Genomic DNA, 26,610 nt, shown 5'->3' with positions numbered 1-26,610 from the left:
TGTTGTTTTTGTATATATCTTTACCTTTATTGAAAAAAGAACAAAATACATAGAATATACGTTCCGCTGTTTCGGGATCTCGATATATGTATCCCCGAGATATATGTCTAAAGTATATGAATATATATGTGTACAAGACAAGGAGGCAAGTTGTCAAGTGCACTGTACGATGCTCACTCTTGCTCTCAGCTTTTACTCGATATAAGAAGGCGCAATATGCTTTTTGTGCCTTCTTCATGCTTGTTTATTAGTAGTGAAATTCATTATCATTATTAATTCGCTTTTATGATTTATATCTTTTGATAAAAATGTTTATCCCTCTATGGGGATATATAAAAATAAGTAATTTTTAAGAAATACATAAATTTCATTTATTAAAAATATTTACAGTGGGTCTAGAAAATATTCCGAATGTATATTTTTCTTAAAACAAAATTATATACAAAAAAAAAGAACATTAGCACAATATGCCTCAAATCTATAAATTTTAGAAATGTTATAAATTATAATTGTAAGTAAAAACGAACAAAAAGCAATACAGTTTAATGTGTACATATAACAATAATATAAAAAAATAAAAATTATCTAGTCAATAAAGTATTTCTCGACTGAAATGTTATTAAGCAACAGTGACATAATAAATTTTAATATTTCATTGGATTCATTATAGCCTTTAGTCTTTTTGATAATGATTTACGATTAATGATAGGTTTTTCTGTACTGTTTGTTAAAATTTTTAATATTCTTTAGACTTTAGACAATACTTTTTTTTAAATTAATTTTATTAGAAACTTTTTTCACAAGGTTTAGATGAAATAAATATCAAAAACTTTTAAGTTTGTTAATAATTTGTAATGTAAAACTATCAAAAATTATATTCCCGTATTTCTTTAAATAAAATGAATAAAGACTGATCCACTTTTTTAGAAAAATTTCTAGTGAAGATATTTAGGCCAGTACACACATACACATACAAGCCCTGATATTTATAAAGTGGGTGAAATACACAGTTTCGATTTTTAATCAGTTCCTTTTCAATCAGTTTGATTACAATTAAAGTCAAAACATCAGTGCTTGACAGCTTATATTTGCCTAAATATTCTCACTTAGATCCATTCTTTAAATGTTATGTTTAATTTTTGTCCTCTGTCTTAATAAACATCGTTTATACATTCAAAAGCAATTAGGCTAATTCAATTAATCGAATGCATATTTTTTTTACCCACTGCACATATCTTGAAATTATATAATTCATATTAAATTATATAATTAAGTCAACGCTACACTGCAAAGGAGCAAAATTATCCAAAACCTCTTACAACAAATTTTCCATACATTATAGTTTTGTCATGTAATATAATTGGGTTACTTTTCTTTATCATTCCAGCTCTTTCATTTCTTGTATCTTAACAAAGCAATCTACTGTAACTTTATAATGCAATATAAGTGCATGGTGCAATATATACGCTTTTATTACGTTCTAACATTACCAGTATCATTATTATTGTTATTATTGTTTAATATTAATGTATCATAATAGTATAGAGCAGTTATTGTTACTTGAATTACCATTATTCTATCGCTAAAACTTGGATTATCCGAATACCGATTGACCGAATGTTTGATTACTCGAATAGTCAACAGGTTATATAAGCGTTCAGATAATCGAGGTTCGTACTTGCATTATATATCGGTATATTTATATATATTAGCACACGTTAGTTATGTATATGATATAGCGTTTGCGCTTGTGATGGAGAAATTCGTTATAAAATGGAATTTGTCTTCTTCGAATCTGGATGTTTTTTTTTTCTTTTATCATCACAAGTATATAATCGAATTTTTGCAAGTCAGTTTCTCTCTTTTGCGGACAATATCAACAGTGTACATAATATATACAACAATCAGTAATACTATGTTAGTAATAATATCGTCCTGTACTCTCGTGTCTTGCTGCGCTCCAGTGTTCGAATGAGAATAAGGTCTTCATCGTTTTTGTCTGTCCCGCGCGCATCCATTATATAACTTATACAGTTCCAACTTCTTCTGGATCGTAATTTTTCACTCTCTTGTTGTACGCAATTATTTCCTGTGTGAAGATTTGTTTTTATTATTTGCAAATATTTCATAGACAATTGTAATTATCATACAATGAGATAGAATCCTATCAAATATACTATAATTTTGAATATCTCGAACAAATTTTGTTACAAACAACGCACTCTTTCGTATCTGGCTCTGTCCTCTTCTGCAATTGCCATGTATTTAGATTTTGTTTGCAGATCCGTGCTCATCCACAATTTTCCTAATTCCTTCGCAATATCACCGACTCCCATCTCAGGATGCAATTCCCTCATCTTGCCACGTAGCTCTTGGCAAAAGTAAAAAAATGCAGATCTATAACATATTAACATGGAGATATTACAACATATTAACAAACATTAAGTATTTTAATTACATTGCACAAGCATTAGCATTTGATAATTTGTATCAATCAAAATATCATTTAAATTTTTTTAGAAAATGCACCCAATAATTGTTGAAACATGCATATGAAGCTTATTGTACGTCTTTGAAATAAAATTCTGTTATCGAATGTTTTAATGCCGATTTAACATACAAAGCCCGTTTTGGTGCGTCTTTGTCTCTATATCTCTTTGTTCCTCTACGTGTTGGTCTCTCTGGTTCCTCGTGACCAGTATAATGTCTATCGTAGTAATACATTTTCTTAGTGTTGCAATGTGCATTACCATCTTCCAGATGTACAATCTGCAAAGTACATCGTTATTAATTGTAACTATTCTATATAAGGCTTTATATATGCTTTAGTATTTTGATTACAAAAGGCACGTATTAGTACATTTTTTATTTATATCGGCTAGGCATGGCTGTATAAGTTAACTAATGTAATTTTTCTTTTTCTCAAACTTATTGACTTTTTAAATCATATATTTTCTCACACATTTAACTTATTATTACTAGCTATTGTATTGATTGCCGCACCTCATTCTTCACCGGCACTGCATTGATGATAAAATTTTTACCCTGAGCATTGGACCATTTAGTTTGATTAGTGGAGACGTTGGACACATTGTTGGGTTTCATCACACCTTCTCCACCACATTCTACAAAGGAAATACACAAATTACAATATATATATACCCTCATGATAATTTTTATATATATATAATGGCTATATTATATACCTGGTGCCATATTAGTCTGGCCAACAATCATAGTGTCTCTCATTCCAGAATTTAAAGAATTATCGCCAGTTTTCGTAAGATATACATTCTTTCTATCTGATGATTCCATGATTGCAATCTCTTTTACTTTTGATAATCAAACTAATTCCAAACTTATATATCAATGCGTCCAAAACTATAGTTATCTACCAATTATAATATTCAATTAGTCTTTATATATAGATAAATAAAAAAAATTATATATATGTGAGAGGGGGGGGGGGGGGTCAAGACAACTGCTCATCTTAAATTTGTCTAAAATTGACAATTATTTAATTAGTTTAAGGCAAATAACAAACATGTTTAAAATGTCGAAATTAAATTATTTAATTAGACATAAAATAATAACAATAGAGGTACAAGAGTAGTAATAATAATAGTAGTAGAAAAAAATTTTTTAAAATAGAAATTTTTCTTTTAGGTATCTATCTCTCTCTTTACTAATATATATTTCATTAGAAATTATTTTAATTTTATTATTACTATTTTATTATTATTCTTGGATGGAGAGATTAACATGTATTTTTTTTCAATCATTAATTACGTAAAGTTAAAAATATATTTATAAAAAAATGAGTATTAAAACGAATTTGTTAGATTTGTTTTTTCCAGTTGCATATTTTTTTACGGTTCTCTCAAAACTTTCGAAGAATGCACTCATTTCATTTTAACAAGAGTCGAAAGAAAAAAAAATGCAAGTATATACAACCGAGAGGAAAACGCGAATCTATATCGCGACGTCCTTCCTTTTTTCCCGATAAAGAACAATGTACAGAGAATTTCTATAATTGCAAGTACGAGCCGCGTCGCGTATTGGCGAGTCGTTCGGTCAATCGCTTACCAGACGTCGCGGACGCGACACTCGTCACTCGAAGCGAAGCGGGCGACGATGGATTCGCGATCGCGTAAGAACTGACGCGATGAAGCTAGGGCGGAGACAACTGTCAAACTCGTCGAGCGGATAATATCGCAAATAATAACCGGCTAATAAAATCGACGCCTATAAAACGTATATGCAATTATCGAGACGATGCAACATCATACGCAGTAATCACGTAGGAATCGACCATCATTGACCATCATTCGCTGCCGCGATAAAATGAGACGCGAGACGATTCGATCGAATCGTCGTCGCGTTCTCCGATCTGACCGATCTGACAATCGTCTGGCGACGCCTCGCGATGATTGTCAACTCGACGTTAGACGGAATAAAAAAAGAGGACCGGAACCCGACTCCGATGTATGTAACAGTATGGGGTTGTGACGTGTATAATGTATATGTATATATATATGTATATATATATATATATAATATATATATATACATATATATATATATATATATATATATATATTGTTAGGAGTGTGTATGCAGTGTCTGTGCGCACGACTATACACACGCATAGCCGCACGGACGTTGATCTTCACCTAGGAATTCGCTCATTCGCACGAGTATCGCATCTTCACGATTACCGCGATGACCATTCGTGGACGACAATCCCTACAGTGTAATGTCCGCCGTTTAAACACGCCTTCGTACGTATATAAACGCACGCCCGATAATCGTCGCTCGAGACAATCGACGCGTTATGTATCGCGAACTCTTCGCCGAGATAGCAGCGTTCGACTGTGTTAACGTCGCGATACATAGTCAGCCGACTCGCTGATATCTTCCCAAGGTCACAAAGCTATCCGGCTCATCGGAGCGCGCTGATTGGCTATCGGAGGATAGGGTGGAAATTTCTCGCCATCTTGGAACATCGAGTGTGTGGCGCGATTAAAGCGCCAATCAAAAATCATCATCACTTTCGTGTCTTAACTCTCCATGCTCATAGGCGTAATTCCAGTGGCTCCAATTTCTTGGCGCCATTACATGATTTCGAATCGCTGTGATCTGTATTTGCTTCAGCGATATTTCAAACATGGATACGTTATTAATTTGCAACAAATGCTTCGCTCCGACGTACAGGGGAAAACGGCCTTTCAATATTACACAATGTGGTCACGTTTTTTGTCTCAGCTGTATACAGCAAGGTAATTGATAACGGGAATAATAATAAAATGGCTCTCGAAGAGAGGGCAACGAAAAATCGATTAATTTTCCATGATTAATTTTTTCTATCATTGTATATTTTTTTTTATAGTCGAAAAGCAGCACTGTTTTCAATGCAAATGTAACAATCCCGGCTATTTGCCGTTAGAAGAACCACTGATGCCTAAGAGGATCTCGATCTTCACGCCTTTCTCTGAGATTTTGGAAATACTATTAAACGTGGAGACAATCCGAAACAATCAGATGAAGATAACAATGCAGCGCTTTCGCATTCTTGTATATATAAAATCTACTCCTTTTTATATATATATATATATATATATATATATATATAATTTTCTATTTCGATATTTCTTATATATATATTTTTATATTTTATATTTAATATACTCTCTTTATATTTTCTTGCGATGATGCGCTTCAAGGACAGCAAGTACGAAATGTTAAAAAAGCATTATCTCATCGGGCGACGCAATATAAAAACATTGCTGGAGAAATACACGATTCTAAAGGCTGAGAAAGAGAAGCTCGACGAGCAGCAGAAGCAGCTGCTGCAAATACAAAACACTCCGCAATCATCTGCACCGATGAGCTCCGATCCTATTTCTACGCATTCATTAAATTCACGGTAAAATACAAATAAAGCGCGTATACGTATCGATCGATTGACATTAAAATTGATTTTGATACGTATTGCATGTATAATATATATATTTTAAAGGATACGCCGAAGGCGAAATACATATCCTAATCTTAAAAATGATGATTTTTGGCTAATATACTCTTTTTTGTTATTCTCACTGTTATATACACAGATATTCCTCGGAATCGTTGCGTCATCTGAAATTCTCCAACTTGAATTTATCTAATACGACAGATATGCCTATACGATTCGCCAATCGAAAGGAACAGCGTAATAAAGTTAACGATATTAGTGGATCTTCAAAATCGATCAAGTTCTTTTTTACACCAAGTACCAATTCGAATTACAATTTTATGAAATAAAATTTTGCTTTGTTTTTTTCTTATTATATATAATTACGTTATCTCAAATTCATTATTTTGTTTAAATACATAAATTATATAAGTAATTATAAATAATTGTAAATATATAAAGTGTCGCATTTCATAAATTTTATAATTCTCAAAAAAGTATTATGCAATTGATGAATATATGTAGTACGATTAATTGATTATATTATTTAAATTGCAGTCTTTATTATTTTAATGTTATATTTATATCTAAAACTCAATAATTTTTTATTTATATATATATTTAATTCTTTCATAATATTCCCGTATAATATATATATCTAGAAATAATTCACAATTTGAGTTTAAAAATTAGAATTTTCAAAATTGGAATTTAAAAATTGCAATTTTTGTTGATAAAATAAATAAGTAATAATTATCTTGTCGTCAATAAAAACATTCGCCTATCAAATTCGTTTTGCGAACCGCGTTTAGGCGTTTCTATTGTGTTTATAGCTACACTATATTATATGTACTTTCTGCACTTATAAAGAATTAGATACACGAAAATATTGCGTAGAGGAAAAGGATAGGAGAACAACAGAAAGAGAAAAAATGTGAAAAGCATAGAAAGACAGAAAGTGCAGCTATATTACAAAAAACCTATAAATAGATTATATTTGTTGAATGACAATTTTTATAAATAATCGATCGATTTATGTGATATCAACGTGTACGATTTATATCCGACACAAAATGTGTGTGCCTGTCAAAATGTGATATCATAGTATGTAATTCATATATAAATCACATGCAATATCTGAAATATTCCGCATTATGGCAGAGACAATTAATAATGATAGTAATGCGTCGAACATTGATAACAACATGACGAAAAATATGCTGGATGATGTGCTTCTCAGTAACTTACAGGAGGTAATTGAATAATATTAATTATCTATAAGTTTGTAGCGTTGAATAATGTATAAAATTGATAAACAAAAAATGTCAAGATTGCCGGTATTATTCTCATACGTGTAGTTTGGTAAAATAATAAAACAGAATTTTTATTTCTTTTAAAATAGTATTGTTAATATTTGCAGATAGTGTCTATGAAAACAGAAGACAGTATTTTACAAGAGGTATCGGAGCATATTAAACTCGCTACAAGATCAAACAACAATCAGCAGGCTGGTGGAATACAAGAGAATAATATAGAACTAAATGACAAAGAAGATGGAGAAATTGATGATGAGGATGAGGAGGATCATAAAGCAAAATTGCAAAAGCAAGTCGAAACTGGAGAGATCACTCCATTCGAAGCAGTATCTAAGCAATCAATTTTAGAGCAGAAAGAAAGGTATAAAGTCAAATAAAATTTATTTTAGTTTTGATACTTAAAATAAAATTTAATTCAATATATAAGAATTAAGGAATCTCTACAGTTTTGAACAATTTAATTTTCTAATACAATTTAATAATTGAGCAAGATTATTAATTTCTTTTTTTTTTTAACTAATGTGTGACTATATATTTTTAATTTTTTAATATAATATATGAATGATTTGATTTATTATTAATTTATTATTGATTTATTATTATGATTCTAATTTAAAAACTTAAATTTTTATTTAATTTGATTTAATTCTTATTTAATTTAATTTACCATTAAATGAATGAAAAACATTAATTATAGAATAACAAATTGATTAGAATAGAATATATAGAGAGTAAAGCTTATTATATTTTGTATTTCTAGAAGTACCAATAAAAACTCTCAATTGTTAGACCTTGAAAAGTACTTCAAACAGCAAGCTATTCTTGCGGAGCAAAAAAGAAAATTCAAGAAAATATCCAAGACTTCTTGTGACAAAGATCATTCAGTGCCAGCTAAAAAAGCAAAATTATCTAATATTGATGCAAAGACAAATAAAAAATATCAAAAATCTAAATCTGATGAAAATAGCAAAGATAACACATTGCAAATTATAGACGAGCCAGCTTGTTCAAGCATAACAAATGAAACTGTAGACAATAGTTCTGAAAGCGAATATATTCCTAGTGATAATGATTCGGGTAATAATATTAGATATGTTTATATAAAAAAAGTTTTTAAATATATATTTATATTTTTATATTAAAAGAATAAAATGTTTTTTAGATGTAGAAGATAAAGCATCGTGTATATCTAAAAAGAGAAAAACTTTGGCTAAATCAGGATATGTACGCACAAAGAGAAGTATGTACTGTCTAAACAATTGTCAAAGCAATTCATATTTCTCTTAACTTGATCTTACTTCTACTTTTATTATTATTATTTCTCATTATATAAATCTTATTATTTTTGTTATCATTTTGTGTTACTTTTTTTTTATATATATTATTCTTACTTATTTTTTTTTAATTTCCAGCTCGAGACGACGGAGATAGTAAAAAATTTAAACAAAGGATAGAAACAAAAAGCTATCCCAAAGATGAAGCAATGCACAAAATTGATAATATCTTTAAAGTACCACTATGCATTTGGAAAAATTTGTACAGGTATAATACATATACATTAAATAATTTTTTATATAAATATTTAAAATAGCTATATATCCTTATTATATATAACACATAAATTTAATAATACTTAGATTTTTAAGGAATTATTTATTGTTAGATATTAATTAGTTTCTCGTTATTAAATTAATATAACATTTTATTTAATATTGGATATATGATTAATGATTTGTTTTAATGATATATTTTTTCTAATCATAAATATTCTATTTATGCAGGTACCAAAGGGTTGCGGTTCAATGGCTCTGGGAATTACACGGTCGTAAATTGGGCGGTCTAATGGGCGACGAGATGGGATTAGGAAAAACTGTGCAAGTTATTGCATTTCTCGCTGGTTTAGACTGTAGTGAATTACTCTCTCACAATGGAAGGTATTAAACGTATTTATCTTAACTAAACTGTGTTTTTTTTAATTGTGTGTGTGATGTAGAATTCATACAAGATTTGTAGAATATTTCTCGAAAATTATTTTCTTTAAATGATTTATATGATTTTCTCGAAAAAGAGAAAGAGAGGAACATGTGTATATTATTTTTTTTTTTTTGTATTTATATGTTTATAACTACATTCATATATAAAGTTTTATTGATATACATATAGGAAAGATAAATGTTGTATGCATGATTGATGTATGTAGGTACAGGGGATTAGGACCGACTATAATTGTGTGTCCTGCAACTTTAATGGAACAGTGGGTGAAACATTTTCACGATTGGTGGCCTTTCTTTAGAGTCGTTGTGCTTCATCATTCTGGGGGTTACAATGGTAAGAATGTAAAGATCTTTATAATAATCGGAGGATTTATTAATTAATTTAACTAAAAAATTTCAATAAAGTTCAGTTGCGATTATCAAAAACATTATTATTTGAATAACATTGAAGTTATCGTAATACAAAATTTGAAAATTTAAAAACAATTTCATAAGTTTTTATATACATATTAGTTGCATCATTATATTTATTTGTGTTTATACTTATTATATGATGTAAATAATAACAATCAATAGTGTACTAACTATAAACATTCATGATGTTCTGATCCAGGTGATCCAGAAAGTCTGATAGAATCCTTGCAAACTGGTGGAATACTCGTCACTTCTTACAACGGGGTTCTCAAGCACAAAGATTTGCTTGTATCCAGTCAGTGGCATTATGTTATTCTCGATGAAGGCCATAAGATTCGTAATCCACAAGCAAAGGTGATTTAATTGTTAAAATTGAGAGAAATTAATCAGTGTTCTTTTTTTTACATTTTTTATACATATATTTATTTATTGTATTTATTATATGATATTAGCCTATTTAACAATTAATTCAATTTGTGTATGAAAGAGGTACAAGTATTATATCAATTAAATTAAACCAGTGTTTCATAATAACCAACAGAACGAGCGTTTGATTCGCAGGTGAGCCGTGCAGTAAAACAATTCTCGACACCGCATCGATTGCTATTGAGTGGTAGCCCAATGCAGAATTCCCTGAAGGAGCTGTGGTCCTTATTCGATTTTATTTTACCTGGCAAATTGGGCACTCTGCCTGCATTCTTGGAACATTGCGCGGCTCCCATAACACGTGGTGGTTACGCGAACGCTACACCATTACAGGAAGCCACGGCTCTCCAAGTAGCCACTATGTTGAAAGACACCATCACGCCGTACATGCTCCGAAGGACAAAGAACGATGTGAAACATCATCTCACTTTGCCAGAGAAAAATGAGCAGGTTGTCTTCTCCTTCTTATATTCTAAATTAAATATTTCCTTTTTTATAAACATATTTTTTGTTTACCTTTCTTCTAAATACCTTTAGTTTTTTTTCTTATTACAAATTCTTTTTTGAGAGAATATATTGTGAACTTTCTCTTATCTTGATTGAACAGAAATAAATAAATAATTTTATTTTACTCTCTCTCTTCCTCAGGTGTTATTCTGTAGCTTAACGGACGAGCAGAAAAAATTATATAAAAAATATCTACTTTCGGAAGATGTGTCCTTTATCTTGCATGAGAAAAATAATCATGACAGTGGAAGATATAGAGCAAGATTTCTCATCGCATTGTCAGCGTTGAGAAAGATATGCAATCATCCAGACTTATTTTTGTACACCAGGGAATTCGTAAGATATCACTAACTGTGTATTATGATAATAATTAATTAATTTTTTATAACATTACAAATTTTGCTCTTATTTAAGGATTCGGATGAAGATATCACTTTATCAGAGCAACAATTAGAGGAATTCGGTTACTGGAAACGTGCCGGAAAAATGAATGTGGTTCGATCTCTCTTGAAAATTTGGCATAAACAACAACATAGAGTATTGCTTTTCACTCAGGGAAGACAGGTAAACATTATTTACATTACAAACAGATTCCATATTCGAAAAATATTCGTCAGATTTTGAAAGTTAGAATGCTCGTATAAAAAAGACGTCTTTTGATAATCAAGAATCATGTCACATTAGAGCAATATAAACGATTTTTTTTTTTTACAAAAGTGTACTTAATTTTCATGATTCTTTAAATTAAAAATATAGATTAGAATATTAAATATATTATTAATCATATAAAAAATAGATTAATCACATCTTATATTTTTTTCTTTGCAGATGATGCATATTTTGGAGTGTCTATTGCAACGCGAGGGATATAGCTATTTGAGAATGGATGGGACAACAGCGATGTCTCAACGACAACAAACGATTCACACATTTAATAATGTACGCGTTAAATTGGAAAGATTAATTTCTATGTAATGGAATGAAAAAACATTTCCATTGTAATATTCTAACAATTTTTTTTTTCTTTTTTTCGAAAAGGATTCGTCGTATTTCGTGTTCCTGTTGACCACGCGCGTAGGAGGCCTAGGAGTAAATCTGACCGGTGCGGATCGAGTAATCATTTATGATCCGGATTGGAATCCGGCTACGGACGCTCAAGCGAGGGAACGCGCGTGGAGAATAGGCCAGAATAAACAAGTTACTGTTTACAGATTAATTACCGTTGGTACGATTGAGGAAAAGGTTGGTAACAGCAAATTATCATATTTTACGAATCTTAAAAATATTGTACAAATTATAATTAAAATAATTTCAAAATTTTATATATTTTTTGAAAACAGTGCTCTATATATAGGCCCGTATTATGAGCTCGCATCTATCTCTAGATGTACCTCTAAAGTTAGAGGCGCAGATAAATGTACATCTAAAATCAATCATATATTTATCGCACATTTAGAGCTTACATCTATCTCTTAGATGTGCCTCTAAAGTTAGAGGCGCAAATAAATGTACCCAAGGGCACATTTATCGAGAGTAGCATAAATGTGCTATAAATGTGGTACAAAATAGGTTTTTTAGGCGATTTCCTCTAGATGCGCCGCTAAATGTGCGCTCATAATATCGCCACATTTATCGTGACACGTTTAGAGACACATCTAGAGATAGATGTGCGCTCATAATATCGCCACATTTATCGTGACACGTTTAGAGACACATCTAGAGATAGATGCGCGCTCATAATATCGCCACATTTATCGTGGTACATTTAAAGGTACATCTAGAGATAGATGTGAGCTCATAATACGGACCTCTCTAACTTTAGAGACACCTCTAGCTTTAGAGGTACATCTAGAGATAAATGTGAGCTCATAATACGGGCCATAGTGTTTTTTATTGTATTATATTATTTTATATGAAATTTTTTAAAAGCTATTAATTTTTTTCTCTTTTCAGATGTACCACAGACAGATCTTTAAATTATTACTTTCGAACAAAGTTCTTGATGAGCCACGCCAGCGCCGATTGTTTAAAACGACAGATTTGGTAGAGTTATTTAATCTGAACGAACCAATAGATGGCAAATCTTCTGAATCTGATCATTTATTTAGAGAATCCAAATTGACGCCTACATCTGGCGTTTTTTCACTTAGTAAGATCCAAGAGATGAAAAAATTAGCTTCGGCTATCAGCAAGAAAATAAGCGCGAGTGTAAAATCAACGTGCGACAAAAATAAAACTGCAAATGATAGTACTTGCGAAGAAAAACAACACGATGAACAAAATAATAATTCGAAACACACCGAGACTCTCACTACGAAAAACGATTCGTCTGTGGACCAAACATCTTGCGATCCAGTTAACATATCAAAATCTCCAGTCAGATATAATGAAGATTCGAATATGACTTCAAATGTGGATATTAAAAGAAATAGCAATGTAGAGAATAAAAATATATTTAACGAGAATAATCAGCAAACTGCACTTACAATAAAGCCTATCAATAATTCCGTGGAAAAGAAAAATGAATCAGTTTTAAATGACGATAAAATCACCTCACATAATACATCGTCTGTTCGTAAACATAAGAAGCATAAAAAAGATTCACATTCGAGCAAGAAAAATGTTTCCGCAATGTTCGAGGGAGAACGTGTTTCTTGTCTGATAGGTCGTCGTCTAGGACGTTTCAATGAAAAGGAAGAATCGATTTCGATCGCGGACGATGATTATGTGTTGAGAAAATTATTCACCAAATCAAGTAATTAATATATTTATATTTACTATTTTTTTAAGAGTTTATTAATCTATAATTTTATCTAATAGTTAGATGAATGTGTTTAATTTAAATAAATTCAACATTCATATAGAAATTTAAATATTTAATTATCGATTTAGCAAAATTGATTCGGCAAAATATTATAATAGATTATAATACATATAGAATCCTGTATTTGTTTTAGCCGTCAGCTCCGCCTTTCAACACGAAACAGTATTATCGAATGCATATCGTAACAGCGATAGTGAGAATATGCTGCAACGTTTCGCGCGTGATTCGGCGCAAGAAAGCATGAATTTCGTCCGTCAATCAGGAAAATTTTGCTGGAGGCCAGCGTAAGAGACGCAAAAATTGTAATGCCAACTCTGCGTATTTATTTATTTTCTCTTTTTTTTCTATAAACTAGATTTTTTCCATATATGCAATTTTTACATTTCTTACAAAAAGGCTACAAAGAAACTGTAAATATGTGTGATCTATAATAAGATTTATAAATTTTTTTTTTTTCAAATTTTTTTGTACATGTGTTTTGTAGTAATTAACATAATATGTTTTGATAGAAAGTAAACTATTTTTTATAATATTACAATGTATTCTAATACTATGCTTAATATATAAACACAATTACGAAAATATAAATAACATATATACATATCTCTCTCTCTCAATATGTTTTATTCATGTGTTTTACATACAAAATAACTTAATCTCACCTCTATCTATTAATTCTTCCTGCATTTTAATTTACATTTCATAATATGGATATTCATTTTTTACGAAACAAATATCGATAGAAAAATAAACAATAATTATTGTATATTATATATTAATTCGTTTTCTCAGCATAAAAAGATATATTGAGCATGAAGAAAAATAGAGTATAAATTTTTGAGATTGAAAATTACAATATCAAAGACTTAGCTTCTCTTCGACAACAGGACATTGGTCCAGTATTGTCAACTTATCTTACTCAGAATACATATTACAACAAAGATTATATTCCATCAAAATCGCAAAAATGTCTCGAGATTGGGTCCAAACCTACCTAATGGATCTTCTGGGAACATGACGTAATCACCGACGAAAGTTGGCGTCAATAAACGATTTAAAATTGTATCGCGCCATTCTGGCTTCTCCTTAAACCAGTCTCTAAACTGATCTGTGGAAATCACTATTCCTCCGCATGCTGTTGCATATTCCAAAATGTATCTACAATAAAAGAAGCAAATTCAACTGTTTATTATGGCTTTACAGCATTTTAATATGAGAATAAACTTTTAAAGATATAAATTATTTTTATGTAAAATAAATAAATACACAATAAAAAATAGAAAAATGTCTGCTATAAACTCTTAATATTATATATAATTTTATTTTTTGCAAGATTAAGTTGTTTTATGTAGAGTACAAATATTGTAATTGACATTTTTGTAAAATATGTATTTGTAATGGGTTTTATATATCACACATGGTTAATTATAAAAAATAAAATAAATGATTAAAAATATCTTATTTTTGCATAAGTAAAATTATATAGAAATTATATATATATGAAATAAAATACAGAATATATATAATAAAAAACAAATTTACCTGTCATCATGAGATGTAATTTGTCTGCCAGCAATTTTGCGACTAGGTGTAAAAACAACTACACCCTTTGTATATAATTCCTCAAGTATGGTATATTCTCTTTTTCGAATATACTGTGGTAAAAAAACTTTGACAATATGCCCTCTTATTGTAAAATAATCTACCACTAATTGGATGCCTTTAAGTGAGAACGTGCGATGATTTGTATGACTAAAATATAAAGTAAAATATATTTTGCTTAAAATAACAACTGAAACAAATGTACACTATATTGCAAGTATATACTTTTTGTTTTATGTAACTATTCACAAAATTATGCTTAGGAAAATTAGTTATTAAAATGTCTAGAAAATATAAAAATGTAAGAATAAGATCATACGCCATTGCCACATTGCATCCATCAACAATTATCTCTCTTAATTTATGACTTGAATTGCGACAACTTTGTTCATCAGATACAATTGTATTTGTTATTTTTTCTTTGCAGGATTGTACATTAGACCGTGCATTGGATTGTGAGAGTTTTGAACTTTCGTTATTAGCATTATACTTTTTTTTACTCTTGTTTGATGACAATATAAGTTCATCAAAATTGTGACACAGTTTTCGTCTCTTTCGTACAGGTTCTGTATCCGTCTCTAGTAATTCTAGATTTTTCAGGTTTGGCCTTGTGTCTATCACAAAATTTACTTTTTCATTTGACTCGTCATGAGAATATCTAGTATTTTCCTTTATTTGTTTATTCAGGCTTGAGGAACTCTTGAGAGAAGACCATAATTCAATCACATCGTCCTCTGTTTGCGACGGTGCTAAATATAACAAGTATTATTTTAGAATTGTCAAGTAAAATAAATTCTTCTATCAAAGTCTTTCTACATAAACAGAATTAATTCACCTATATTTTCATTGGCTGAAGAGTGTGTATTCGATGATTTTCTAATGGATAAATTTAATAGTGATCTCTTTCTGTTTTGCCTAACAAAGTTTTGCAATTCTTTCTTTCTCGATTTTCGCTGCAAAGACGAGGACGGCGTTATTGGACTGCATTCGATGACACTGACTGAAGAAGCGTCTCCTTCTTTATCTTCTTCACTTGTTTCACTGTCATTTATAACGATTACACTATTCCGCGAAGGAAACTTTCCGCTCAAGGAGGCTGCATCTTGTTCTTTCAACTTTCGCAGCATTCCACGAGTCAATCTCTTTTGTCCACAAAAAAGGTGGACAAGATTACGCCTGTGCTTACAATCTTTCCTGCTAACATAATTCGATTGATAATACAAATTATCAATCTTTGTTTTCACATTGTTCAATACAAATTTAATCTTTACCTTTCCTCGAAAGAGTTGTTCAATGGACTTTCATAACATTGCGCCTGTCTCTTCTTTCTCACGTTAGTAGGTTGAATATTACTCATCGTAAATTTAAACTTTGCAAAACAAATCACAAAACATTCTTCGATATTCAAGACATTTATCAAAACATACAAGATAATATTGAATCCGTCCACCGCATGTGTATATACGTTGCTACTCATTACTCTAAAGGCTGCATTCCACTTCACGACTGCACACTCGCGGAATCATTTCATCCTTGTTGTTCGCCTGAAGTTAAAAAAAGACAGACAACGCTCGCGAGCGTTGCGGTCGTTAAGTGGAACGCAGCCATAAGGCTCATTCAGACAGGACGCGTCAAGCGTCAAGCAGCGAGCAGCAACCATTCAACAACCAATAAGCGAGGTAATATTAGCAATGGCGTAAAAAATATTGCCTCGCTTATTGGTTGCTGCTCGCTGCTTGACGCTTGACGCGTCCTGTCTGAATGAGCCTATAGTCGTGTCAATCTGTAGGAAAGGTAGGAAGACACTTTACTCGCATCGCATTATCGCGACAGATGAGCGCGCAGGCGATAGAGGGCGTCTGCGCGCGCCGATAGAGGGTGGGGGAGCGCCGCGCCGATGCGACGCGCAGGTGGGGGGGGCAGTGGTGGGGGGAGCGCCGCGCCGATGCGACGGCGACGCGACGCGCAGGTGGGGGGGCAGTGGTGGGGAGCGGTGCGCACGCCGATAGAGGACACCGATAGAGGTCGGCACAGTGCGCGATTCGATAACCGAGCGAGCGGGCGGTGTTCCGCGGAGCGTGACGAGCGGTGCGTGGAGCGTTATGTATGTATGTATGGACGTGTGTATTGGTGACATTATAGAGTGACAGACACGGTGGAACGAACGACGGACGGATCGCGATGAGTTTGACAGCGGTGGCGACCGACGCTAACAATAAGTGACACGCATCTCCGGCTGCGAAGAAAAAGCACGAGAGAACCGAGAAGCGAGCGATCGATGCGGCGAGAAATGCGGTCGAGAGGAGTCTTACAGCGATAGAAAAATACGCTTCACCAGGGAATTCACGCGCGCGAGCTCGCTCCTTATTATGGCAGAATGGATGAACGCAAATTGCTGCCGTTGCTGATACTCTTCCTGGCAAGTAAGTAGCTTTGCCGAATTATAATCACGAAAGAGAGAGAGAGAGAGAGAGAAAAAGAGGTAGAGATAGAGATAGATATATACGCAATTAAATGTCGCGATCCGTATTCACGTCGATCATGCGATCCATGTCCGGCTATACGTAGCGTCGACGATCGTTACGATTCAGGGTCGAGTTATGTAAAGAGACCATCTCTCGCTGTTGCTTCCCGTCGTTTTCAACGCTTCCGTCCGTTGCTAATGCCACTTGCGTCATCGTCGCGTAAGTATTGGCGGAGTGCAGGAGTCATCTGCCGCGTCCTCGACGCCACTCGTTATTGTTATCGTTTCATCGTTTTTTGTAACGCGCTCGAGATTAAAATCACGCGATATCTCGGAGCGCCTCTATCTCGCCGTTTACATCGTTTCAGTTATATTACATGTTTGTACGCTTTTTTACAATGAGATAAATGTATCTTCACGTTTTAAAAGGAGAAAATATAGGGGAAACAACAGAGTACAAACAATATGCAACTAAAACAAAGTAATACTTGCTTAATTATTCTATCCAATTACAGTTTGATTAAATTTTAACTAGAATTTTTGTTACGAGACATTCTATCTGTCGAGTTAGCTACTCAATGCGCTATGATTTTGCTTCAGTTGTGCTTGAATTTTGTTCGAATCAACTTCAGAGCACAATTCTACAAACATGTATTTGAAACATTAAGTAGTTAGAAAATACAGTTTTTAATTTAGATTTTTTAATGTCTATATTAAACTCTAAACATAACATATGTTTTTCTTGCGTTGTATATTGGGATTGTTTTAATGTATTACTTTTTGCTTGCTTGCTTGTGTGCTAAACAGAATAATCATTCTTAAGGAGATTTAATAAATTTGTTTATCAATCTATTTATCTACATTTACTTCACCACATACAAATTATATTCTGAAGAAGCGACAAATTTAAATTTCTGTTAGCTGATATACAGTTCAAGATCGCAAATCAATTTTCTTGATATGTCTTGATAGAATCATACAATAAATGTGAAGAATCTCACAATAAAATTTATTTATGAATTTGTAGGATGGCAGGAGACAGTGGCCGTGGTACCAATGCGGCACGTCGCCGTGGACGTGGGTAGAGACCTGCAGCTGGCTTGCGCCGACGAGAATGTCCTTCCTGAAGACTCGAATGCGAGAGTGATGTGGGTAAGAGAGGGACGAGAGGAGATCGAGCGGCTGAAGGTTGAGCCAAATGGCATGTTGGAGCTGTTGAACGTTAGTGTGCATGATGCTGGCAATTACTCGTGCACCCTGGACGATGACCATGATGCTGTGAAAGCCAGAATCAACGTGGAAATCAGAAGTGCGTTTGTGAAATCGTTTGTAATATTATTAATCAATCGCATACAATATATAGAGACATGTCAAATTCTGGCTTTTAAAAAGATATTATTCGAGTTTTAAGTTTATTCTGGAAAATTTAAGAGTATATAAGAGTTATAAGCTAAGGATTATAAATTTAGCGAAAAAATACATACATTGCATGGAAATATATTGAATAATTTAAATTTTAGATATAGTAAAAAATTTGAAGATTGTCGAGTAATATTCTATATTTATATATTTTTAAAATAAGTATTTTACCGAAATTTTATAACGATAGCTTTCTTCTATGTTTAGCACCTCCTCCAGCACTGCACAATGTGTGGGTCAAACCATCCACAATATTGGCTAACATTCTCTGGGAAGTGGCTGCTACTGGCGGTTATCCTATCATAGATTTCACTGCCGAATATCGTTTGAAATCAGCCGCAGGCGAGGATCCGGAAGAGTGGAAGCCCATTATTCCAACACACATTCCTTCAAATTCTGTAAATATTGCAAACTATTTGAAATCATAGAATAGAAAAACGGGGATGGAAAACGTAAGGCGAGAGAAGTCGATAACGTTATATGATATGTTAATCATGCCAACAATATGTTTAATATAACATTATTTATGTAATGACAGTTTTTTTTTAATTACAATTTTTACAACTCGCACTATAGGAAACAAATTATACGTGCGTTTATATTTTATATTAAGAAATTACATATATATATATATATATATATATATATATATATATATATATATATATATATATATAAAAGAAGATATACATAAAATATATATAAGAATGAAAAGCCATAGCATTACATTCCATCCCTGGTAAATTAATCAGAAATAAACTAACGATTGTTTCTTACTATTATTTTAAAGAGACAAATAGACGTGTATCATTTGGTGCCAAACACTACGTACTCATTTCGAGTGTGGGCAACCAATCAGTTAGGAAGAGGAGAGATTGTGGAGGTCGAAGGTCATACGCATCACAGCGTAGAAGAATTGGGTATTTTACTGCAATTATAATTATATCGCACGGCTATATTGTGTTATAAAGATTTGTTTACTGGAATAGAGTAAGTTTTAAATTTTATATATATCGTCACGGAATTCTCTCGCGCTGCCATTCTAACTCTTATAAAAATACAGAAATTAAAAAAGAAATATATTGTTTGTTTGACTATCACGATATTCATAATTTTCGAACCAAGAGAGATTAAATATTTTTTAGCTTTTAAGAAAAAATATTCGTAATTTTAATGATAGTTTTGGGATATTCTATGTATACATTTATATATATAATGTGTCTCTTAGAAATTACAAGAGATACACTCTCTCTCTTTTTCTATTTAACTTCTTCCTTGTACAGCATCTAAACTAAGAATTAACACATCTCTATATTATGCGACTAATTTTCAGAACTCGCCAGACATCTTTTAGCCGGCGTAGAGAATTTCGATACGCGCGTCTGGGTGGCAGCCGTAGGTATTGTGATGGGCACACTTATGATTCTTGGTTTAGGTACTTGTTACCTACTGTATCGCGAGTGCAAGACACCCTGTAAGCATTTCCTATCTGGTAACCATACCGTAAGAGCTTCTTCGCTTCTACTCTGTCTCTTTACTGCTGCTACTACTACTACTACTTTCTTCCGCTGATAATGATCGTAACGTTCATGGCTCATTCCTCTGAGAAGCACGATTCTCTCAGAGGAGATTGTTCTCCTTTTCATAGAAGCCTTCGCGCAAGTTAGCTGAATAACTATTTACTCATCACTACTCACCTAACAGAGATATTAGCAATCTTAGCCGGCTAGCTGACTTATTACTCTATGGCTCTGATCTTTAGCTTTTTCTCTATTACGCGACACACAGCCATGTTCTTCCAAATTATCTAGTACTTGTATATAACAATCTCGTTTCTATATATTTTTAAGCACTTGCCAACTATTCATTAGGTTCAGCATCTGACAAGTATGACAAGCATTCAAACGAATCTTCTCTCATCAGTTATATATTAATACTTTTCGAACCGCCGCACCGAACGCTGAAAATGAGCACTCAAGTATTAACATTTCTCTATCTCTTACACGACATAATAGCACTCATTGGAATGAAATCTTGAACTTCTCGATGGAATTTTTCTCGCCGCAGATTTACTTGTCTGGTTACTAACTCTTTTACGAATATAAATATTTTCTCTCACTCCTATTCCGATTAGATGTTACTTGTATAATGTTAATGAGGTACTAATAATGCCTGCTGATAATAATCTAGTGCAATGAATATTATAATAGTCATAGAGAGCTATTTTATAATTTAGTTGAGTAACCGATAAGATCGATCTTCGGCAATATCGAGGTAGGTAGGTCAAGGGTAGCACGTTCATTTGTCAGGCAAACGATTGGCATCGGAGTCGCATTGCAATTAATAAAAATTGTCAATTGTCGTGATAATTGGAAATAATGTGACAAGTACACACACGCGATAAATTGCGAGATATGTTTTTCCTGATACCTGACAAAGAAAAACCGGTGAAGGGAGAGGGTAGAAGCTAATGAGGTCCGTGGCCCAGGCCAATGAAAATTAATCTCCGTTCCGAAATTGCAGCGCAGCTGGAGGAGCAGGAGGTGATTGAACTCGTGCCCAACATCATTCTGAATCCGGGATTTTTCGACGAACGCACCGAGCACGTACCGCAGGACGAGAATTTCAACAATCAGACGACCACCCGCCTCAACAACAACAGCGTTGTGCAACCTAGACGGCTTTAGCGTCGTTTTTCGTTTAGCTTAGACTCGCTCCGCTCTATAGTAAGTAAATTGGACGCAGTTTTCCACGTCGTCGTTTCAAACGTAAGTAACCGAATTTATCGAAAAGGCCTCGAGTTTGTTTAAAAAAACGAAAATGAAAAGAAAAAAAGAGAAAAAAATAATCATGATCGACGAAGTCGATCAGTGCTAAAATGCAAGACTATTTAGCGATTTAACGGCGAAAGGAGAATACGCTTCGGGCGGAATTTCGGGGGTCACTTTGAGTTTGTCGAAAGCTTCGAGTGACCCGTTAATTTTCTCAACCTTTTCGTTATAATCGGGGATCGAACGAAAGAGCCGGTTTTTATTCTAAAATGCTTTTCGTTAGAGTTTCTGCAACGCGATTTTAAGAATTCTAAGATATTCGCAGATTTCGCAGAAAATCGTCGTAATTCTTGAAAGATGAAGGAGGTGAAACTTAAGTAAAGTTTTTATACGTATAGTAATGGAAAAAGGTGTAATTTAGGCCGATTAAAGTTCACTTTCGAGGCTCGGGAGATATCTCTTTTATACAAAATGTTATAATTTCATATTTGTAGAAATTTATTGTATCGAAACGAAAGAAATTGAAAAAAGAGATTTTATTTTTGTTCGATCCCTGTTGCTACGACGCGCAACAATGAAGTGTTCAAAAACCACAGTAAGACTTCACATCAGATTTCTTTGCGAGAGAAGATAATAGATTTTTTGGAGATGTTTATTACAGGACTCTCTGTCTCTGTCTCTCTTTGTCTCTTTCTCGCATAGTTTCTCGACGAGACAATGATTGCTCAGTGATCGAGCTTAAAGGAAGTGGAACTCCTGTGAGCCAAAAGAATCGTAGTAAGACTGTAACCCTTTAAGGGTATATAATTTAAAAGAACTCGAAGAATCACAAATCGTAATATTGTCAAAGAAAAAAAAAAGATATATTTTGCACTTGTTTTTACTTTTTCGAAAAACTAACGCAAAATGTGTGAATAGCACACACGTGCGACCTTTCAGATTTTTTTAAAGATGCTCATTTATCGTTTAAGCGATCGAATCGTATAATACGATATATATGTATATGATATGACGAACTTACTGCCGTTTTAAGGTGTGCACAAATCGTTGAAAGTTCCTTTCTAGGAATCTCCGTGAAAAATCTCTTTTTTTTTTGTTTTATTTATTATAAATATATGTATAGATATCCCACATTTTTTTCGTCTTTGTAAATATGTGCTCGTTATGTGCTCTTTGTGGAAAAATCTCGAGATACGGAAGGATATGAAAGAATATCCGTTTTAATATCGTAGCAATGTAGTATAATTGAGGTATTGTTTATATACTAGATTTTATCGATATTTTTCACAATTAATCTCACATGCGATTATTGGAAGAATGCGAATAATATTGCTTTGGCACACCTTTGGCACACACTTGCCTCTGCACTCCACTTTTAATAACTACAATTGTATCTACGATTCACTGTGTGATTCACGCATTTTGATTCGCAAAAATCAAATTTTCCTAAACAGCGGGCTAAACCGGGCAAATAAAAAAAAAATAAAAAAAAAACAGAAAAACCGAGCAGACAACTGTACGAATCATATGAATCTCAATAGGTACAATAAACCGTAAACGAGAGAGTAGTACACAGTGTTTCACTTTGAAAGCAGCATTTTTTGACGACGATGAGATCGATGTAAATTTCTAGTTAAGAAACAAAAATCGATTGCATACTGGGAAAGTCTGTTATAGACCTTTTATTGATATTGTCGAAAGAAATGAAATAAATAGAAATGGATCGTACACGGCATACACAGCAGCCTACGAGATGCGCGAGGTGTAATAGCTTCCTTGCATCGCGTGCAATAATAAGATTTCAATAATCACTAACGCACCTCTAATTCTCTAACATTTAAATAAAATGAAAATAGAGCACATTACATATTTTAAATAACGCTACTGTTGTATTAGAACCGCGGATGAATCTTTCCTGTAATTGTGAGCGATTGGACATTCTACAACACTATTTAAGGCACTGTGTTTCGTACATACGCGTACAGAACTAGCGTTCAGTTTGCCGTATTTAATTTCTGCGAAACAAAGAAAAAAGATATTTGATATAGTAGACAGAATCGATGATTCACAGTTCGATGTGAATATATTATAGTTTTATTCTTGTACACTATACCTTTACGTTGCTTCAATTGCATAAGTCGAAAAGAATAGAAAGCAATATATTATTTGTGCCTGAGATATTTATTAAATTATTAAATAATTAAAAAATTTTTTCTTCTCTTAATATCGGCGAAATATGTAATATTTTTGTTAATATTACATAATATTGAATTTTCGCTCAGAGCACAGTGACACACACACCCACATATATAAATTTCAACTATCAGATGACAAAGTACTTTGATGCACGCAGGTTGTATAAAAATTGGTTGTGCGTTGTTACATTGAAGCTTTGGATCCGTTTCTCCGACACATTCTTAAATATATATTCGTATATATATGTATATGTATATGTAAAAGAATTGTGATAAGAGCAAGCGGATCGATATTCAGCTTCGTACTATGCACTCTGCGTTGTGAATGGTATATAGAAGTATATATACATAAGAAAAATAATACAATAATATAATAATAATAATAATAAGTATATAATAATAATGATATGTGAAAATACTTATATATAATATATACATATATTATATATTTATATAACCAAAGCATCATGCAACTTTAGGCATAAGGAAAGACAATTTTTTATATACATACATTACGATTATATGCTGAAATCTGATGATAATATTTATCTATATATCAAGGTAGACGATGATTCTATGCCGCGATACCACGTCTCGCTTTGCTAATCGACAAATCTCGCTCACGAAAAGTTGTTTGTATAGCGCATTCCTTTTTTGTATAGCGCATTCCTTTTTACTTCTGTCAGAGAAGAGTCGTATTACTTTTGCCTAAAAGAGTCAAAAGACTTGAACTGCTTAATATAAGAACATACAATATATATGTAATGAATCAAATCAAAATTTATTATAATGTAATTTTTTTTAACGCGTTAATGTATAGATTTAGAATGTTACACACAAAATGTATGATAATTATGATTAATGAATATGAATCATCTTTTATATATAAAGCATAATTTTTTTATAATTCAATACTTTTTATTAATTTAATTTGACGCATGCAAAGCGTCGTCTGATTCCTCTTTTAATGCGACTCTTCAGACTTTCGGATAAATTTCGTAGAAATTTTACGCGTGTAATTTTCCTTACTTTTTATCAAAGGTAATGATATAGATAAATATACCGAATGCCTATAGCAAAACTACTAAAAAAGAAAGCTGTTTTGCTTTTTAAAGACGAAATGGTCTTTTGTGCAATATAGTATAATCCAACATACACAAAAATTATTCTTATAATTACTACTAAACTGATATAAGGATTTTACGAGATAACAAACTTTAAAGAACATTGTGCGTCATGGAATTTCTGCCATTGTACTGTGTGGAGGGAAACAGCATATCTACACGAACACAAAACGCTCGTATAATGAAAATTATTTTTAGCAGCACACGAGACAAAATGCGTTTGCTCGCTAAAGTCTTATCATTCTAATAAGTGAGGAGATATAATAATAGCATTTTAAAGGCGAATGAGAAGAATTGACATATACCAATCAACGCTTTATATATTATATATATATATATATTTATATATAGGAAATATATATATATTTTCTATTCCTTTCTACGATTTTAAGGGGTTTGTAAAAGAAAATCGCGCTTATTAAATAAATGTAGATGGTAACGCGAGCAAAAGTGCGTGAAATAGAAATCGTACAATGTAGAAGAAAATATTTGAACGATGAAATTTAGAGTTTGACGCGATTATATATAATTACGAGTGTAAACGTGTACCTACAGTAATAATGGCAGATATTTTACATTCATATCATAAACAATAATCTACAGGCTGTTGTAGTAATTTGTAGGCGCAAATATTTTCTTATATATTTGTAGGCTAAATAGTTTTTTAAGGTAAGACATTGAGGGAAATATTTTTTTGAAAAAGAAAAAAAAAATATGAAATTTACTAATCTCAAATTTAAATATTTTATATATTTGATTATTTTTTTATCTATTACTTTAAGATTCTGTACACATCGTTATAATATTTATTTTACTACAGTCATTATATTAAATTCTTCAACAAATATATTTAATGTCATTTTAGTAATCTATTATCATTTGAATAGAAATATATTCTTAGAAGAATTTTTATTTCGGAATTACATCTTTACTTTGGAAAAACTAGAAAATGTAGAAATTGAGACTAAATTCTAAAGATTTGAGCATTTTTAGAACTAAGAGTAGTTCTTACAAGATTCTAAAAACACATACTTGTTTCTCCTTGAGTGATTTTGTGGAAGCTGTAATATTGTTTAGAAATTTTTATTTTTCAAATCGATTTTTATTCAGTCTCAATATTTTATCGATGCCTTACCTTAAATTTCTCTCTCTTTTTTCTCTGTAAGTTCATCGAATCATAAGCAATTTTCATCTTCATCCGGGAAGAATTCTTCTCGCCTTTTCTTTCCGATTGTTCGCCTGCGTATATAACTATAATGTTACATCGCTTTTATATATCAGTATCACCGCGATAGATGTGCGTGCACAAAACTTACAATCGTTATCACTATCGTTAGATATAACTTATATAATTATTCCCTCGATATACCTCGATAATTAGCGCACTCCTTGACGAAACGCATATATATATATATACACACATTCATATATATATATATATATATATATATATATATATATATTAAGCACAATGCCATAGAATAGTGTGTTTATGGTTGCTAGTAATGCCACCATGTATCGTCCCCAAACATACATATTTGCCTGCCTAATTACATCCCGATGTGCGATGAACATATGGTTTCTACGAGAAAGAAAAAAAA

General features: G+C 32.2%; 5 protein-coding genes across 11 annotated transcripts; 3 read left to right on the top strand and 2 right to left on the bottom strand.

Annotated features, from left to right (window-relative positions):
- Positions 1-2: 2 nt before the first annotated feature.
- LOC145940493 (uncharacterized) lies at positions 3-4,854 on the bottom strand. 2 transcript variants are annotated; one of them, XM_083045709.1, is made up of 6 exons: positions 4,674-4,854; positions 3,207-3,391; positions 3,004-3,125; positions 2,621-2,769; positions 2,223-2,397; positions 3-2,089 (listed from the first exon to the last, which is right to left on the bottom strand). In XM_083045709.1, the coding sequence occupies exons 2-6, from the start codon at positions 3,313-3,315 to the stop codon at positions 2,027-2,029; spliced, it is 618 nt and encodes a 205-aa protein (XP_082901835.1). In that variant the 5' UTR covers positions 3,316-3,391; positions 4,674-4,854; the 3' UTR covers positions 3-2,026. The 2 variants fall into 2 exon arrangements, with proteins under 2 accessions (XP_082901835.1, XP_082901836.1); XM_083045710.1 differs by lacking the exon at positions 4,674-4,854 and adding an exon at positions 4,087-4,498.
- A 27-nt stretch (positions 4,855-4,881) lies between these two features.
- On the top strand, positions 4,882-6,303 carry LOC145940888 (uncharacterized). Its single transcript, XM_083046527.1, has 4 exons — positions 4,882-5,279; positions 5,390-5,574; positions 5,724-5,926; positions 6,114-6,303. The coding sequence occupies exons 1-4, from the start codon at positions 5,168-5,170 to the stop codon at positions 6,301-6,303; spliced, it is 690 nt and encodes a 229-aa protein (XP_082902653.1). The 5' UTR covers positions 4,882-5,167.
- Positions 6,304-6,829: 526 nt separating this feature from the next.
- Positions 6,830-14,051, top strand: LOC145940597 (DNA excision repair protein ERCC-6). Its single transcript, XM_083045929.1, has 15 exons — positions 6,830-7,206; positions 7,374-7,630; positions 8,030-8,346; positions 8,432-8,509; positions 8,682-8,811; positions 9,051-9,203; positions 9,470-9,597; positions 9,877-10,031; positions 10,239-10,553; positions 10,752-10,946; positions 11,025-11,174; positions 11,439-11,549; positions 11,649-11,852; positions 12,564-13,365; positions 13,568-14,051. Exons 1-15 carry the CDS (start codon positions 7,108-7,110, stop codon positions 13,720-13,722), a joined length of 3,249 nt encoding a protein of 1,082 aa, XP_082902055.1. The 5' UTR covers positions 6,830-7,107; the 3' UTR covers positions 13,723-14,051.
- On the bottom strand, positions 14,041-16,639 carry LOC145940598 (uncharacterized). Of its 2 annotated transcripts, none has more exons than XM_083045930.1 (5): positions 16,308-16,639; positions 15,872-16,233; positions 15,356-15,785; positions 14,977-15,186; positions 14,041-14,592 (listed from the first exon to the last, which is right to left on the bottom strand). In XM_083045930.1, the coding sequence occupies exons 1-5, from the start codon at positions 16,511-16,513 to the stop codon at positions 14,388-14,390; spliced, it is 1,413 nt and encodes a 470-aa protein (XP_082902056.1). In that variant the 5' UTR covers positions 16,514-16,639; the 3' UTR covers positions 14,041-14,387. The 2 variants fall into 2 exon arrangements, with proteins under 2 accessions (XP_082902056.1, XP_082902057.1); XM_083045931.1 differs by having other exon boundaries at positions 15,872-16,230.
- A 427-nt stretch (positions 16,640-17,066) lies between these two features.
- On the top strand, positions 17,067-23,192 carry LOC145941174 (contactin-6). 5 transcript variants are annotated; one of them, XM_083047101.1, is made up of 6 exons: positions 17,067-17,459; positions 18,528-18,809; positions 19,127-19,317; positions 19,710-19,839; positions 20,253-20,393; positions 21,443-23,192. In XM_083047101.1, exons 1-6 carry the CDS (start codon positions 17,414-17,416, stop codon positions 21,604-21,606), a joined length of 954 nt encoding a protein of 317 aa, XP_082903227.1. In that variant the 5' UTR covers positions 17,067-17,413; the 3' UTR covers positions 21,607-23,192. The 5 variants fall into 5 exon arrangements, with proteins under 5 accessions (XP_082903227.1, XP_082903231.1, XP_082903232.1 ...); XM_083047105.1 differs by having other exon boundaries at positions 21,448-21,611; XM_083047102.1 differs by lacking the exon at positions 17,067-17,459 and adding an exon at positions 17,684-17,720.
- Positions 23,193-26,610: the final 3,418 nt, after the last annotated feature.

This window comes from Prenolepis imparis, unplaced genomic scaffold, assembly GCF_030444845.1.
Source record: "Prenolepis imparis isolate NDT839.2.m4 unplaced genomic scaffold, iyPreImpa1.0 SCAF_9, whole genome shotgun sequence".
NCBI lineage: Eukaryota > Metazoa > Arthropoda > Insecta > Hymenoptera > Formicidae > Prenolepis > Prenolepis imparis.
Note: the sequence above shows the minus strand (reverse complement) of the source record. Positions and strands in the feature narration are given on the sequence as shown.

Coding starts and splice junctions, on each gene's coding strand:
- LOC145940493 (XM_083045709.1), bottom strand. CDS start 3,315: ATGGAATCATCAGATAGAAAGAATGTATATCTTACGAAAACTGGCGAT. Junction 3,126..3,206: donor CCAGACTAATATGGCACCAG/GTATATAATATA, acceptor TTTCCTTTGTAG/AATGTGGTGGAGAAGGTGTG. Junction 2,398..2,620: donor GACGCACCAAAACGGGCTTT/GTATGTTAAATC, acceptor AATATGTTATAG/ATCTGCATTTTTTTACTTTT.
- LOC145940888 (XM_083046527.1), top strand. CDS start 5,168: ATGGATACGTTATTAATTTGCAACAAATGCTTCGCTCCGACGTACAGG. Junction 5,575..5,723: donor TGCAGCGCTTTCGCATTCTT/GTATATATAAAA, acceptor ATGCGCTTCAAG/GACAGCAAGTACGAAATGTT. Junction 5,927..6,113: donor ACGCATTCATTAAATTCACG/GTAAAATACAAA, acceptor TTATATACACAG/ATATTCCTCGGAATCGTTGC.
- LOC145940597 (XM_083045929.1), top strand. CDS start 7,108: ATGGCAGAGACAATTAATAATGATAGTAATGCGTCGAACATTGATAAC. Junction 9,204..9,469: donor TTACTCTCTCACAATGGAAG/GTATTAAACGTA, acceptor TGATGTATGTAG/GTACAGGGGATTAGGACCGA. Junction 9,598..9,876: donor TCATTCTGGGGGTTACAATG/GTAAGAATGTAA, acceptor GTTCTGATCCAG/GTGATCCAGAAAGTCTGATA.
- LOC145940598 (XM_083045930.1), bottom strand. CDS start 16,513: ATGAGTAGCAACGTATATACACATGCGGTGGACGGATTCAATATTATC. Junction 16,234..16,307: donor AACAACTCTTTCGAGGAAAG/GTAAAGATTAAA, acceptor GAATTATGTTAG/CAGGAAAGATTGTAAGCACA. Junction 14,593..14,976: donor ATTACATCTCATGATGACAG/GTAAATTTGTTT, acceptor CTTTTATTGTAG/ATACATTTTGGAATATGCAA.
- LOC145941174 (XM_083047101.1), top strand. CDS start 17,414: ATGGATGAACGCAAATTGCTGCCGTTGCTGATACTCTTCCTGGCAA. Junction 19,318..19,709: donor CACACATTCCTTCAAATTCT/GTAAATATTGCA, acceptor ATTATTTTAAAG/AGACAAATAGACGTGTATCA. Junction 20,394..21,442: donor TCGCGAGTGCAAGACACCCT/GTAAGCATTTCC, acceptor CCGAAATTGCAG/CGCAGCTGGAGGAGCAGGAG.